The sequence below is a fragment of the Bufo gargarizans genome, chromosome 1 (genome assembly GCF_014858855.1).
Source record: "Bufo gargarizans isolate SCDJY-AF-19 chromosome 1, ASM1485885v1, whole genome shotgun sequence".
NCBI lineage: Eukaryota > Metazoa > Chordata > Amphibia > Anura > Bufonidae > Bufo > Bufo gargarizans.
In genome coordinates, this window is record NC_058080.1 from 458557344 (window position 1) to 458574012 (window position 16669).

The 16669-nt window shown below is 41.4% G+C and overlaps 1 protein-coding gene across 1 annotated transcript in view; it reads right to left on the bottom strand.

Annotated features, from left to right (window-relative positions):
• Positions 1-16669, bottom strand: part of TRPM3 (transient receptor potential cation channel subfamily M member 3) — a 532037-nt gene that overhangs the window by 256612 nt on the left and 258756 nt on the right. Inside the window, exon 6 of the mRNA XM_044287287.1 lies at positions 13104-13275. Coding sequence (XP_044143222.1) covers positions 13104-13275 — 172 coding nt within the window. The remainder of the gene's footprint in view (positions 1-13103; positions 13276-16669) is intronic.

Genomic DNA, 16669 nt, shown 5'->3' on the forward strand with positions numbered 1-16669 from the left:
TTTGTGAGTTATAACCTCCCTTCTGATCCTCAGCTGTGTCATGTGACCAGCACTCTGACTCCAAATAACACAGTATCTTATGTGTGGACAAGAAGTCAATTTCTCAATGTCAGTCTCATATGAATGAATAGAGAATTATAAGAATATTCCACCGGCGCTAATTACAGAACATGATACTAAGCAGCAGTGTCAAAAACAGCTCCGCAGTAGCTGTTATAAGCGGGTTACACAAATCAATTGTAAATAGAAAGGAGACACCGCGCTCAGCCCAATCCACCTGACCCTTATTAACCCCTGGTTCTAATCGTGATAAACCTGTCCACCTCAGTTTGGAATAGCAAGATTACCTTGATTCTGATGTGTGGAATTAGGGGGCCACCTTCTCGGGTCTTCCAATATACACGATTTCTTCAACGCAGAGACAAATAACAGGTAGAATAGGCTGTATGGAGTTCGCCCCGGCCGGTAGCGAAACTCCGTTCGTACTCACGCTCACAAGGGGAGTTGGTGACGTCACCTGTTGAGCTTCGGGCTACTGTGAGCACCAAAACACCTTTCTACGCGTTTCGAGTACTACGGTACTCTTCGTCAGGGATTCACTGTTGTGCCTCCAGTGGCTTCCTTTTATTCTACCTGCTCATGATCTTAAAGTATATTTGATAATTTTAATTTTAATTTTTCGTGATTTTAATCGAAACCAAACAACTCGATTTCTGCGTTTAAACCATTCAGGACAAGTGTGTTCATATTAAAAATCCATTGGGTTTCTTTCTTCGACATATTTTTAATAAAATCGCCTCCTCGTATGTCCATTTTAACTACCTCTATTCCGAAGAAAGAGGATCCCTCGAACTTTCCATTATGCTTCAATGTGTAAGAAAGAGGAGGCCCTTCTGATTTTTTATTTATATTATATATGTGCTCACTCAATCGTTTTTTTAGTTGTCTCTTTGTGCGCCCAATGTATACCTTTTCGCATGGACACTTTATTGCGTAAATAACTCCTTTGGTACTGCATGTTATGTGGTCTCGAATATTATATTCGTAGGTACCATCTTCATTTGCTATTCGATTCATTTTGGTCGTATTTTTCTGCGATTTTTTTTACACACCATGCATTTTCTACAGGGAAAGAATCCTTTTAATGTATGCTTGTCATTTTCTTTTTTACTATTTATTATGGCCGCACATTTTTTTGTGGGTGCAATTACGTTCCCAATATTTGCCGCTTTTTTAATTTGTGTGAATAGAGAATTAACTGACTTTCTGCCCTGTGTCAGCTGGAGCTCAGAGGGCTGGTCAGATGAAACAGCTGAGGATCAGAAGGGAGGTTATAACTTACAAATACAGTCACTGATGAGAAGATTACCTTCACTACAGTTTACATCATGTACCTAACATGTCAGAGAACAAATATTTTTCTGGGAGTACTACTTTAAATGATAGGAAATGTGTCAAGGGGTGTCACCCCTTCTCCTAAGCTCCTCACACTGTTTTAAAAAGTGACAAGAACAGTGGAAAAAACAAAAAAATACTTTTTTTTGTGCAAATTGCTCTTTGTACCAGATTTTTTACACCCAAGACCTGGCATAGAGCCTTGGTAAATGTGCAACATTATCTCTGTGCAGTTTCATACCACTAATTAGACCAAGGCTAGACAGTCTACAAAAGTCTCTTCTTCTTCATTGACCCAGTTAGCAAAAAGCAAAAAGAAAATGGACTGCCTCTATACCGTGAACATCTTAACGTAATGTTGTATAAGAGTGATGGTCAGTTTGCCGTGTTCGCCCGCGAACACATGGGGGCTGCCATCTTAAATCACAAGTCCGGCGATGCACAGGTAAGTTCTTACCTGTGCCTGCGCCGCGAGCCGGTCTCAAACAAATGCGGTCACCGGGAGCAGGCAGTTCCGAGAACAGCCGCCGGGGGCCTTCACCGGGCTGTTCTCGGAACTGCCTGCTCCCGGTGACCGCATTTGTTTCAGACCGGCTCGCCTACAGGCACAGGTAAGGGCTTACCTGTGCATCCCCGGACTTGTGATTTAAGATGGCAGCCCACATGTTTGCCCGAACACTGCGAACTGGCCATCACTGCTGTATAATGCTATTATATTATACAAATGAAAATGTTAGGGTAGAAGTGATTTATTTCTTATATATTTAATGAATGTGACCGGCTTTCTTCTTTGAGATGGCATGCAACTTGTTATTTTGCCAAGCTTTTAAGCGAATTCCAGTATGAAATATATATTAGTAGTAGTTATGTGCCATTGTCATGGCGTTTATACAGTCAGCTGTGGAAGAAATTTACATACATTTATAAAAGGCAGCAAACTTTAATGAACAATTCAATTAAAAGAAATCCATGGCGCTAATAGTGCTTTAGACATGTTGCAGTAAAATGGCAGTAAAAGCAATGTAGATGCGTTCGCATTAGGCTGATACAGAACAACATGTAATCAGATGCTTTTATCAAGGACTAAATGTGACAATCCCTATCTAGACCGTTCAGTCTGTCTGAATAGAGACATTCCAGCATTTGACCTTGACTTTGGTTTGTTACTCTTTTAAGTTACATAACATATATTTTTTCATCTTTCCCCTAGCTATCATGTCATGTGGAAGTTCTACACATGTACCTTTTCGGCATTTGTCTAGCATAGATAGCAAGCTTATTGTCAAGATTAATATATTCAGTGCCTTATTATTGAGAAGGCGGTGTGCGGAGCCCTTCAATAAAATGAGTAAAATAATTCATGTTCTGTTGCTTCTGAATGCCACCGCAAATCACTTCCATGATTGACCCAATTAAAGCTATAACGTGACAAGTGCTGATGAATTCTCTTCCGCCATGTCAAACATTTGCAAGCCTAATAATGTCCGATTGTAATATACAGTTAAAAGAAGAGAGGAAACATCTCTATGTGCAATAACGTATTTGGCTTAACATTTGCAGTTCTGTTCTGTTTCACGTTTTCAATGTATTTCCTAAATGTGCAATATGTCTCCTATCTAGCTATTACTGGGGAAGGCCTCTCAAAATATAAATTGACTTTTCTAGGGAGGGATGCCTCTTAACCAATCCATTTATCACTGGGTTGTCAAAGATGCAAGGTGTGAATGTCAGATTGGTGGTCCCATTCTGGAAATAGGAATAGGTCCCAGAGGTGGGACCGAGACCTAAGTACCCTCAATGGGACGACGGAAGTGTATTTACATCCGCGTACTATTGTAGTTGCGATGGTGAGGAGGTAATCAGTGAAGGGAAGTGTAGGAGTGCTGCATTCTTTTCAGACAGTTGATCTGCGGGGGTGCCGGGAGTTGGTCCCCGGCAGATCTGATATTGATAAACTATCCCGAGGATAGGTCATTAACATAAAAAAGTGGACAACCCCTTTGAGCATCCTGCAGTGACATAACTATCCTTTATTTACATGCTTGTCATTCCCTTAGGCTACTTTCATACTGGCTCTAGGGATCTGGCAGGCTGTTGCGGCAGGGAACAGCTTGCCGTATCTCACTGCATTGCCAGAAGCTTGAATGTCTCCGTCTGGCCTCAATACCTATAATGGGGACCAGCAGAGAACTGGACGCAACCCGGTAAATAGGCAGAGAGTCGGCCGGAAGAAAACCTCTGTGCATCCGGCAATGCTGGAATCCAGAGGGATCCGGCAGGACACAGCCTTCTGGATCCTTAGTGTTAGTCTGAAAATAGCCTTAATAATAATTTATGTATTGATGAGAAAATCTGACTACTGTAATTAAAGGGGTTGTCCAAGTTATATTTATTGATGACCTAATGACCTATCCTCAGGATAGGTCATCAATATCAGATCGGCCGGGGTCGACACCCGGCACCCCCTCCGATCAGCTGTTTGAAGAGAAGGCGTGCACGGTGTCAGCGCTGCCTCCTCTTCACTGTTTACCTTCTAGCCGTTGCATCTGCAGTGGTGAGCAGGTGTAATTACACCCAAGCCTTCCTATTGAAATGAATGGGAAGGCTTGGGTGTAATTGCACCTGCTCACCACTGCAGATGCAACGGCTAGAAGGTAAACAGTGAAGAGGAGGCAGCGCTGACACCGTGCGAGTCTCCTCTTCAAACAGCTGATTGGAGGGGGTGCCGGGTGTCGACCCCGGCCGATCTGATATTGATGACCTATCCTGAGGATAGGTCATCAATAAATATAACTTGGACAACCCCTTTAAATGCTGTATATCAAGCCTACTTTTTCAAACTGTCTCATAGAGAAAAATTGTCTTTGTTGACCACAGCAACCAATCAAATTATCACAATTACCAAATGGATACCAGTGTTGGTAACATGGCTGATTTGCATTGCCTTGTAAGACCATACATAGTGTAGGTTGCATATACAGAAAATGTCAAGGATTTCCCTTACCGTACATCCTGCCTCAGCGTAGTCTCCCTTTTAGTCCCCATGCACAAATATATTTCATTCAACTATTAAGCAGTATGGAGCCGGAATATGGAACCCATTTGTGGCCCTTCTCTACTTCTGTATGCCTTTGATGTTATACACAGGCATAGAGAGTTGTTTTCTGCTAGATTCTGTATCAATCTGCACCATGGTCCATCATCAGATTCTATATTATGGATGCTAATCTATGTACAATTAAGAGACACCATATGGCAGTACCTTATTGCAAAGCAATCGGGAGACTACTTGCATTTGCTGTGTACGTGAAATGGAATGCTGACACAAGAAGATTTTTTAAGGGCTCATGAAATATAGAGCAGTAATATGGCTGCCATATACTTTAGGTATATAGTATCGCTATCTTTCCTCTGTATGCCTCCATATTCACACAGATGTCTTTTTTGTCAGATACCTTATAAGTTGAAAAAAAAAAATTGCATAATGCTCTGTATGTATGGAGATAATCTCCGCAAGTTCCATTGCCTCTAGAAGAAAATATCTCTGTACATATGGCACCCAATGAAGCTGGTACAGCAGTGCATGGAGACTGGTCCATACTAGGGAGCTATACATTCTGGGCACCTGCCATAGAGGATCTGTGCACACAGCTCTGTTGTTTGCATGAGCCCTTATAATGAGGGTAATATTTGACATCAGTTTATGTCTCGGTTGGCATACCTTGCGCCAAATTCTTAGTTAAATTTGGTGCATCTTTAAACTTTTGTCTAGAGATGTTACTCCGGTTTTTTGATGCCCGACACTGGAGTGAGATTGGAACTATTTTTACAACTTAAAAAAAAAAGTCCTTGTGATATATCTGAGTGCACCTAATTAACACAGCTCACCACATCCACTTTCCCAGCACCTTTCAAAATTAGAGGGCAGGGCATGGAAATTTTTCTCGTAGGCCTCTTTCACACGGGCGTCATGGATTTGGGCTGGATAAGATGCGGGTACGTCGCGGGAAAATGCGCGATTTTTCAGCGTGAGTGCAAACCATTTTAATGCGTTTTGCACGTGCGTGAGAAAAATCGTCATGTTTTGTACCCAAACCCGAACTTCTTCACAGAAGTTCGGGTTTGGGTTAGGTGTTGTGTAGATTGTATTATTTTCCCTTATAACATGGTTATAAGGGAAAATAATAGCATTCTTAATACAGAATGGATAGTAAAATAGGGCCGGAGGGGTTAAAATAATAAAATAATAATAATTTAACTCACCTTAATCCACTTGTTCGCGCAGCCTGACTTCTCTTCTTTCTTCTTTCTTCAGGACCTGGGTAAAGGACCTTTGATGACATCACTGCAATCATCACATGGTCAATCACATGATTCATCATGGATAATGTGACGGACCATGTGATGAACGCAGTGACGTCACCACAGGTCCTTTTCCTTCTGCACAGCAAAGAAGAAGAAAGAAGAGAAGCCGGGCTGTGCGAACAAGTGGATTAAGGTGAGTTAAAACATTTTTTATTTTTTTTTAACCCCTCCATCCCTATTTTAATAAGCATTCTGTATTAAGAATGCTAATATTTTCCCTTATAACCATGTTATAAGGGAAAATAATAATGATCGGGTCCCCATCCCGATCATCTCCTAGCAACTATGCGTGAAAATCACACCGCATCCGCATTTGCTTGCGGATGCTTGCGATTTTCACGCAGCCCCATTCGCTTCTATGGGGTCTGCGTTGCGTGAAAAATGCACAAAATAGAGCATGCTGCGATTTTCACTCAACGCACAAGTGATGCGTGAAAATCACTGCTCATCTGCAAAGCCCCATGGAAATGAATGGGTCCGGATTCAGTGCGGGTGCAATGCGTTCACCTCACGCATTGCACCATAGCGGAAATCTCCCTGTGTGAAAGAGGCCTTACTGTTTTTAAATGGTAACATGATTTTTTACAGTTAGTTATTAAGCAAATATAAAATAGCACCGTTGGCACTCCAGGTGATTACAAATGACGTTTATTATAAACCAGTGGCAAATAAAATATAAGTAAAATAATATGATACAAATGTTAAAATATGTGTACACACACAAAGAACCATACACCACTTATATAGTTATGTGATAGCACCAGGGGAATGCTAATTGATAGTTAGTCAAATGCAATGGTGAACTAAATTCCACTTTTAATTAAATAGATAATAAATAAAGTTAAAGGGGTTGTCCCACGAAAAATATTATACAGTTTTCGAACCAGCACATGGATCTGAATACTTTTATAATTGCATATAATAAAAATGTTGTATTGCTACTGAGTTATTCAATAAAATGTATCTGTATAGTGCCACTTAATTTCTTATTTATTTGACCGGCTTATTAAGAAGGCCGCACATGCTCAGTTTCATCTTTCAACTCCCTCCTGAGCTGTGATAGGGAGAGCTGAGACACGCCCCCTGAGCTGCAGCAGAAAAGACACTCCCCTTGAGCAGTGAGCTTGATATAAATCTAATAGAACAATGAATGGGTAGATCTCTAGATCCATGTGAGGTACAGGGCTGGTTCTAGCTTTGTTAGAAAGGTATTGTCATGGACTATATTATGTCTGATTTTCAATTTTTTTTTATTATTCATGGGATATCCCCTTTAAGTTTGTCTATGCTACTGAGGAGGGGGTCAGGTACACTCAAACGCATCTAACTGGTGGGCCTACTTAGGCTCTTAGATGTTTACGGCAAATTTGATCGTGCCGCTGGATGGGTGCAGTAGTTCCACGCCATCCTGTAGAAATGTCCTATCCTTGTCCGCAAAACATACAAGAAAATCACATGTACTATCCTTTTTTGCGGGTCCGCGGAACGAACATATGGAAGCAAACAGCAGCACACAATGTGCTGTCAGCATCTTTTGCGGCTCTATTATAATAAATGGGTCTGCATCCGATCTTCATTATACAATTCAGTCGTGTGCATAAGGCCTATTTATTAGTGAGACCCACACTTACCTGTATTCTTAGTGCCATCCTTGCTAGATGAAAGTATCATTTCAATCATTAAATTCGCTCACCCACTTAACAATTTCCCTATTTTAATGTGATGAGTTATACTTCTGTCCATGCTTTTGCAGGTGTTGGATGCCACCCATATGAAAGTAGTAAGCTTTCTCTATCGAGTCCCATGTACAGTAGGAATAATCTGAAAACATTTATTCAGTCAACTGGTAAACCCTGCTGAAGAATAATAATCTAAGCGATTTAGCCCCAGAAAAGAGCTTTTATTTCTTACATTATTATTAACTATAAATATTTATTAAAATATGAAATCAAATTTATTCAAGACTTGGATAACAAATGGAAACAGCCATCATTAATATGAAAATCAGTCATTTTATACTGCTTGGCAAGGGAATGAGAATTCATTGCTGTATACTGGTTTTAACATAGTATGACATATGTGCATTATGAGGAAAAGCTAATAAAAAATGCTTTCTTATTGAACAGACAATGCTCCTCTGGAATTCTGTAAAGAGGGTATGCAAATGAGCTCCTAACAAGCTCTGCCTCTAGTGCCACCAGATGTAAGACAGCTATCCTATAAGTCAATGTTCAATCTTTTAAAAGGCCTTGAGAAATTATTTGAATATTAAATAAGCCAGCATCTCATCTGCAGACAGCTGTTTCAGGGTGATTGCCCCTCATCAGTGCAAAGCATGGAGTACTGGTTTAACTAGGTCAGTATTTGATGAGTACAATATCTCCTTATGGGAGAGTGCCTTAGGCTACTTTCACACTAGCGTTTCTATTTTCCGGTATTGAGATCCATCATAGGGTTTCAATACCGGAAAAAAACGCTTCCGTTTTGTCCCCATTCATTGTCAATGGGGACAAAACGTAACTGAACAGAACGGAGTGCTCCAAAATGTATTCCGTTCCATTTGGTTGCATTCTCATACCGGAGAGCAAACCGCAACATGTTGTACTTTTCTTTCCATCATGGCATGCGGAGCAAGACGGATCCATCATGACCCACAATGCACGTCGATGGGAACAGATCTGTTTTCTCTGACACAATAGAAAACTGATCTGTCCCTCTTTGACTTTCAATGGAGTACATAACGGATCCGTCTTGGATCTGTTCATAATAGATGCAGATGGTTGTATTATCAGTTGCCGGATCCAGGAAAAAACTCTAGTGTGAAAGTAGCCTAAAAAGGCCTCAGGAGTCTTATAGGCCAGGCAATGCTTCTCTGAATTCTGGAAAGAGGCTATGCAAATGAGCTCTTAGCAAGCTCTACCTCTAATACTACCAGATGTAGTTATAAGGCGCCCCCCCCCATAAGGAGATATAGTTTCCCCCCAAATACTGACCTAGGCCTCTCACCCAGTTAAGCCAGTACTCTCTGCACTGGTGAGGGGGAATCACCCTGAAACAACTGTCTGCAGATGAGATGCTGGCTTAATTATTATCCAAGTCGTGGCTCAAGGCCTATTTAAAAGGTTGAACATTGACTTACAGGATAGCTGCCTTACACCTACTAGCATTAGAGGCAGAGCTTGCTAAGAGCTCATTTGCATACCCTCTTTTTATCGGCCATTCACCAGTTTCTGCTTCAAGGGAGTGCAGACATTTCTAATGGTTTGTTTAGATACAGACAGGAATTGTGTAACAGTGATAGAGAAGATTTTTCTTGTGAACTTTCAGTCTGCTTTATTAACGTATATACAGTGATAAAGTTCATTATTTTCTGTAATGTACTGATAAACAATAGACTTTCATATATTTTAGATTCATTACACACAACTGAAGTAGTTCAAGCCTTTTATTGTTTTAATATTGATGATTTTGGCATACAGCTCATGAAAACCCCAAATTCCTATCTAAAAAAATTAGCATATCATGAAAAGGTTCTCTAAACGAGCTATTAACCTAATCATCTGAATCAACTAATTAACTCTAAACACCTGCAAAAGATTCCTGAGGCTTTTAAAAACTCCCAGCCTGGTTCATTACTCAAAACCGCAATCATGGGTAAGACTGCCGACCTGACTGCTGTCCAGAAGGCCATCATTGACACCCTCAAGCAAGAGGGTAAGACACAGAAAGAAATTTCTGAACGAATAGGCTGTTCCCAGAGTGCTGTATCAAGGCACCTCAGTGGGAAGTCTGTGGGAAGGAAAAAGTGTGGCAGAAAACGCTGCACAACGAGAAGAGGCGACCGGACCCTGAGGAAGATTGTGGAGAAGAACCGATTCCAGACCTTGGGGGACCTGCGGAAGCAGTGGACTGAGTCTGGAGTAGAAACATCCAGAGCCACCGTGTACAGGCGTGTGCAGGAAATGGGCTACAGGTGCCGCATTCCCCAGAAACAGCGGCAGAAGCGCCTGACCTGGGCTACAGAGAAGCAGCACTGGACTGTTGCTCAGTGGTCCAAAGTACTTTTTTCGGATGAAAGCAAATTTTGCATGTCATTTGGAAATCAAGGTGCCAGAGTCTGGAGGAAGACTGGGGAGAGGGAAATGCCAAAATGCCTGAAGTCCAGTGTCAAGTACCCACAGTCAGTGATGGTCTGGGGTGCCATGTCAGCTGCTGGTGTTGGTCCACTGTGTTTTATCAAGGGCAGGGTCAATGCAGCTAGCTATCAGGAGATTTTGGAGCACTTCATGCTTCCATCTGCTGAAAAGCTTTATGGAGATGAAGATTTCATTTTTCAGCGCGACCTGGCACCTGCTCACAGTGCCAAAACCACTGGTAAATGGTTTACTGACCATGGTATTACTGTGCTCAATTGGCCTGCCAACTCTCCTGACCTGAACCCCATAGAGAATCTGTGGGATATTGGGAAGAGAAAGTTGAGAGACGCAAGACCCAACACTCTGGATGAGCTTAAGGCCGCTATCGAAGCATCCTGGGCCTCCATAACACCTCAGCAGTGCCACAGGCTGATTGCCTCCATGCCACGCCGCATTGAAGCAGTCATTTCTGCAAAAGGATTCCCGACCAAGTATTGAGTGCATAACTGAACATAATTATTTGAAGGTTGACTTTTTTGTATTAAAAACACTTTTCTTTTATTGGTCGGATGAAATATGCAAATTTTTTTAGATAGGAATTTGGGGTTTTCATGAGCTGTATGCCAAAATCATCAATATTAAAACAATAAAAGGCTTGAACTACTTCAGTTGGTGTGTAATGAATCTAAAATATATGAAAGTCTAATGTTTATCAGTACATTATAGAAAATAATGAACTTTATCACAATATGCTAATTTTTTTAGAAGGACCTGTATAACGTTTATAGCCTATAAATATAAAGCAGTTATCCAGCTTTCTAATATCGATGGCCTATCCTCAGGACAGGCCATCAATATTAGATCGATGAGGTCGGACTGTCTCCCTCCTTGCCAATCAGCTGCGATGGTGAAGCCTCCTCAATATTTACAGCGCTCTGCACAATGTTCATACTCAGAATGTCATATTTTTCATAGTGGCTGATCTGAGTATTGTAGTCCTGTTCCGTTCACTTAGGCCTCGTTCACATCTCAGTTTGTGCATCCAGAAGGCTGTTTCAGCACAAAGCAGCCTGCCGGATCCCTATTGACTGCAATGGGGTCCAGCGGTGATCTGAAAATGCTGAGTTTCAGCCAGAGAAAACCATTGCATGCAGCTGTTTATATCCGTCCGAAACCCAGAATTTTTACCGAAAATGTCCGGATCACTACCGGACCCTATTGCAATCAATGGGGATCCGGTGGTGAAGCAGAGGATCAGGCAATACTGGATCTGTGAAATTCGGCAGGCTGCTCTGTGCCGGATCCACAAATGGAGATGTGAAGGAAGCCTAAAATAGGAGTTAAGTTGCAGTAGGCCAACATGGCCACTACATAGTGGACAGAGACTCCACCCACTGTTATGTTTCCAGTAGCTGCTTCAAACAGGTGATTGGTCGGGATGTCGTGTATCGGACCTCTATTGATCTGATATCGATGACCTATCCAAAACATAGGTCATATCAAAAGATGGACAACCTATTTTAGGTAAGTAAACCACTGGTTGCCCTAGAATAGGTCCTGGTAAAAGGAAATGTCCAAGTGGGGGAAAAAAATCTCTAGAACTAACAATGTTTAAAAGCAATCCATGTATTCAAATTCTTATACTACATCCTGCAGCTCAGCTGAAGGAGAATTAATGACTCCTTTTTTTAGTACGCTTCTACAGAAGCTCTAGTGTTGATGGGCTCAAAGATACAGGTATGATTATACCTTATTCAATCTTTGGGCACGAAATTAATAGAGAATGAATAGAATGAGGTCAGAGACAAATCACAGAGCTTATATTTGGGCCTTTTCTGCAGAAGTGGGTTGTGTTCCATTTTGAATAATCAAAAGTATTCTTGTCATTATTGCCAGGTTCACATGCTTTTAGCTGCTAGGCTGAAATCTCTGACGATATAGTAATATATGTCACTCATTAAGTGTTGAGGACATCTGTTATGTTCTGTTCACATCTGTGTCCTGGTTTCTCTTGTAACCCCTTCCTGATGCAGCCATGTTCATTTTTTGTCCTTCAAAAGTCCTAACTTTTTCCCCTCGTCACATGGCTGTATGAAAGCTACTTTTTTGTTTGATAAGTTGTACTTTATAATGGCACCATTTAATATTTCATCCGTTATATTTGGATGCCGCAAACATATTGCTAATGGGGCAGTAGTGGAAAAAAATGTGCCCTCTTTGAAGATCTGACATCTGTTATATATGTGCGGCGGATGTCAGGAAGGGGTAAAATGGAAGCCATGAAGCAGTGCCAGATGTGTCACACAATGGACACCACAAGTTCCTGTTGGACTCAATGACAATACGGGATATGCTAGGCTCCACCGAGGTATCTAACTTTGTTGCTTGCCATGTACATTTGGGGGAGTGGCTGGGAGCACTCCTGCCCATCTGCTATAATGAGTTATCAAAAATTTGTATGTACCCCAAAATGGTGTCAGAATATGGCCATGTAAGGAAAATCTTTTTTTTTTTCCAAATGCCTTTTTAAAAAAAGTAGTAATACATAATAAAAGCTGCATAAATTTGTCATAAGTCTGTCGGACTGCGGGAGCTCCACTTCTCAAAAGTGTTGCGAGAAGTGAAAGGTTGCTAATGATTGTGTAAATATGGTTATGCTTCATAATTTGTGACTTTTTTACTCCATGTGGTGTAAAACATTTAAAACATGTGCCCTGTGTGTTCTGACACATGGTTATTTACTGACAGCACTATGTGGCACTATGTGCCATACTGAGTGGTCATTAACAAAGGTCCCCTTCTCAAAAGGTACCTCAACATTAGCAATGAAGGCAGGATCAGGGACTGAGGTCCATGCAACCATGTATCTTTTTAAAGTACGGTAAAGGATGGGAGTCACTAGATGGGAGGACACTGGGTCCTTGTGTCCTAAGGATGGAGTGTTGGCTGGTCTGAACCCCTTAGAGGGGAGCGGCTTTTTTCAAAATTGTTTCTAAAGAACTTCCTCAGTACATTCTTGAAAATTGAATTGGTATCTGTGCTAACTAAGCAACGAAGTTCCACATTACAAATTGTCATAGGATTTATTATAAGTCACAAGTCTCTCCCAGGTAAGATTTGTCATCTAATATGAAGATCTAGTCTGTGGGAAAATATATATATTTCCCCATGAGATATTAGGTATAATATAGACTGAAAATTACTTACTTGTATTAATTTTCTGGAGCGAGATATGTTTTTCTAATTGTCGTCGTAACTTGACTTCTGCACCATACTTGCCAGTTGTCCCATTGTCAGCCAGAATAAAATGTGAGTGCATACTGTTTAATACCGTTAATTTGCTCATGGGATTAGACATAGTCTGATAGGGCCGAACCACCTAAAGGATTAAATGCAAAATAAAATATTAACAATTATATGTTATTCTGTAGCTTTCAGAATCTATATGTGTATGCCTCCTACCCAACAAGTGACCGTTCTCAAATAACACTGGAATGCCCATCAGACTGGTGCAAAATCTTTACATATATGGTCATCTTAAAAGTAAATAGTTTAGATAAATATGAACACAATACTATAAAATACAATAAATCTACAATTTCTAGTAATTGGCAGAAAAGCTAAAAGTAGTAAATAGTTTAGATTCCATCTAGTATGACATAAAACAACAGTCTCCAACCTGTGGCTCTTCAGCTTTTGCAAAACTACAACTCTCATCCACATGTACAGTAGTTTTGTAAAAGCTGTAAAGCCACAGTTCGGAGGTCACTGACATACAATATTCTAATACAGGATCTTTTAAAAATATCCCAAATAGTAAGAGAAACAAGAGTCAAGGAATTCGGATTCTCATCAGAATGTTTCAGTGTATGTGGCTCAGGACATTGATTTCTCTGAGCTATATTGGTATATCTGTGCTTACCTCTCCTCTTGATTCAACATACTGTATCCCAAGATGTGTGACTCAAGATGATCAGCTTTTAAAAAAATACATGGTTTAGTGCTACTGTGCCATGAGATGTCTATCCTATATGTGTGGCTGGTTGTGTTGTGTACTGCAGCCTGTCAAGAGTTTTGCTAGCATGTCACAATATTATATTGAATTGGTTTCCTGAAAAATTGTCCCTAACCAAATTTGAGCAATGGTAAATGTGGACAAATCTGTGTGCCTAATGATAAGATATGAGGGAACTGCAGTTAAAGCAACCCCCTAAAATTGTGGACAAGGTGCATCTACTCCACATAGTTTAAAGATGAGCTTTTTATAATGGTCGCAGTCCACTCCAAACTTAAAAATCCCATTTCATTTGTGTACACTTTTCTACTAAGTCTAGACTATCACTAAAATAAGGACTGAGGTGTTATTGTAGTGCTTTAGAGAAAAGCCCATGTAGCAACACCAGTCGACAAATGACTACTCAAAACTGCCTCCCTAGTTGTTCCTGGGTCACCTTATCAGTAGGTTTCAGAAGCACTGGATCCCTTATGTCCATGTTGTTACAGGACAATTTCAGAAAATATATTACATTTCAGATTTATGTTAATTTGTACATACTGTACATGTATTTTGCATTGCACCAGGGGATGAATAACTGTTGTGCAGGGCCGTTTGAAGGAATTTGGGGGCCCCAAGCAAAATAGACATGGAGGCCCCCCCCCCCCCCCTCCACACCTTACGCACGCAAAGCCTACAGGAACCACAGTATAGCCATACAGTTTAAGTTCACCCACACTTTATATAAATAAAAAAGGAGGTTTACAGTGCAAATACTGCTGTTGCATTTAATGTGCATGAAATTTGAACAGTGCCATCCACAGATCCCCCTCCCCTAAACAGTGCCATCCACAGATCCCCCTAAACAGTGCCATCCACAGATCTCCCCCCTAAACAGTGCCATCCACAGATCCCTCCTCCCCTAAACAGTGCCATCCACAGATCCCTCCTCCCCTAAACAGTGCCATCCACAGATCCCCCCTAAACAGTGCCTTCCACAGATCCCCCTCCCCTAAACAGTGCCATGATGGCACTGTTTAGGGGAGGGGGATCTGTGGATGGCACTGTTTAGGGGGGATCTGTGGATGGCACTGTTTACAGGGAGATCTGTGGATGGCACTGTTTAGTGGAGGGGGGATCTGTGGATGGCACTGCCATCCACCGATCTTCCTACAGTGCCATCCACAGATCCCCCTCCCCGACGCTCACAGCAGTATATTTATAAACTAATCAGTAACTACTTTAACTTTAATCATTGCTCATCGCTGAGCTCTTTACTTGGATTATTTGGATATCTTACTTTGTCTTAGCTCCGGTAACAGCAGGCAGTGCAGGCGGCGCTCACTCACTGACGTCACGCGCCTGCGCCGCCTAGCAGGAGGAGCAGGCGCGTGACGTCGGTCAGTGAGTGAGCGCCGCCCCCCGCACTGCCTGCTGTTACCGGAGCTAAGACAAAGTAAGATATCCAAATAATCCAAGTAAAGAGCTCAGCGATGAGCAATGATTAAAGTTAAAGTAGTTACTGATTAGTTTATAAATATACTGCTGTGAGCGGCGTGGCCCTGTATATTCTAACCCCCAGGCAAGCGTCCCCGTCACCATGGGAACACCTGGGGGTTAGAATATACCATCGGATCTTCTGAGTTACTCAGCTCTGCTTGGCCCCGGGCTAGCTTGGGGCCCCAACCAGCCCGGGGCCCCAAGCAATTGCTTGTTTTGCCTGTTGGGTAGCGACAGGCCTGCTGTTGTGCAAGTGTACGTTCTATCTAATTATTTCTCTTGTTTTTTATGTATGGTACAGATTATAACATACATTATTATTAGAGATCCATGGGTTTAATATTTTCAAAAGGCCTATTTTCTTTTCCGAACGCATACACAAAATAATAATTAGCATTATGTACGGCACAATAAACCATGGTTAGGGTACTTTCACACTTGCATTAAAGTTTACCGGTATGTGAGTTCCGTCCTGGGGGCTCAATACTGGAAAAAAAGTTTTATTTATCAGTTTTATCCTAACGCATTCTGAATGGAGAGCAATCCATTCAGTATGCATCAGGATGTCCTTAGTTCAGTCACTGTACGGTTTTTGGACAGAGAATATACTCCGTCCAAAATTCCAGAACACTTGCATTATTTTCCATTGAAATGCATTAATGCACATGCGCAGACCTTTAAAAATGCAAAAAATAAAATACCGGATCCGTTTTTCCGGATGACACCGGAGAGACGGATCGGGTGTTACAATGCATTTGTTAGAAGGATCCGGATCCGTCTACAAATGCTATCCGTTTGCACATAGATTTCCGGATCCGGCAGGGAGTTCCAGCAACGGAACTGCCTGCCGGATCTTCACAACGCAAGTGTGAAAGTACCCTTAAAACAGCATGAACCTTCCCAGAAGGATTATTTCATGATATCTGTGTTCTGTTACTAAATCATATTTATATTATTTATGTCAAGTCAGAAATACTGCAGATGAAGGTTATCTTTAATGCTGCAGTTTAGTTAGCTATTTAGACATTAACATTCTGCTTTACGGTTTGGAAAATGGCAGTCCAGATCCATCATAGGATGGACGCCAATGCCACCTGACGGACCTCATTAACTATAATGGACTTCGTCTGGTGTCTAATATGGTGTCTGTTATTTTGCTGGACAAAATAGCACCACATGTTACTCTAATTTGTCTAGTGTTTTTGACAGAATCTGTAACAGAGGCTTCTAATGGAAACGCTGACACAGATGTGAACGTAGCCTAAACTGTACACCTGCC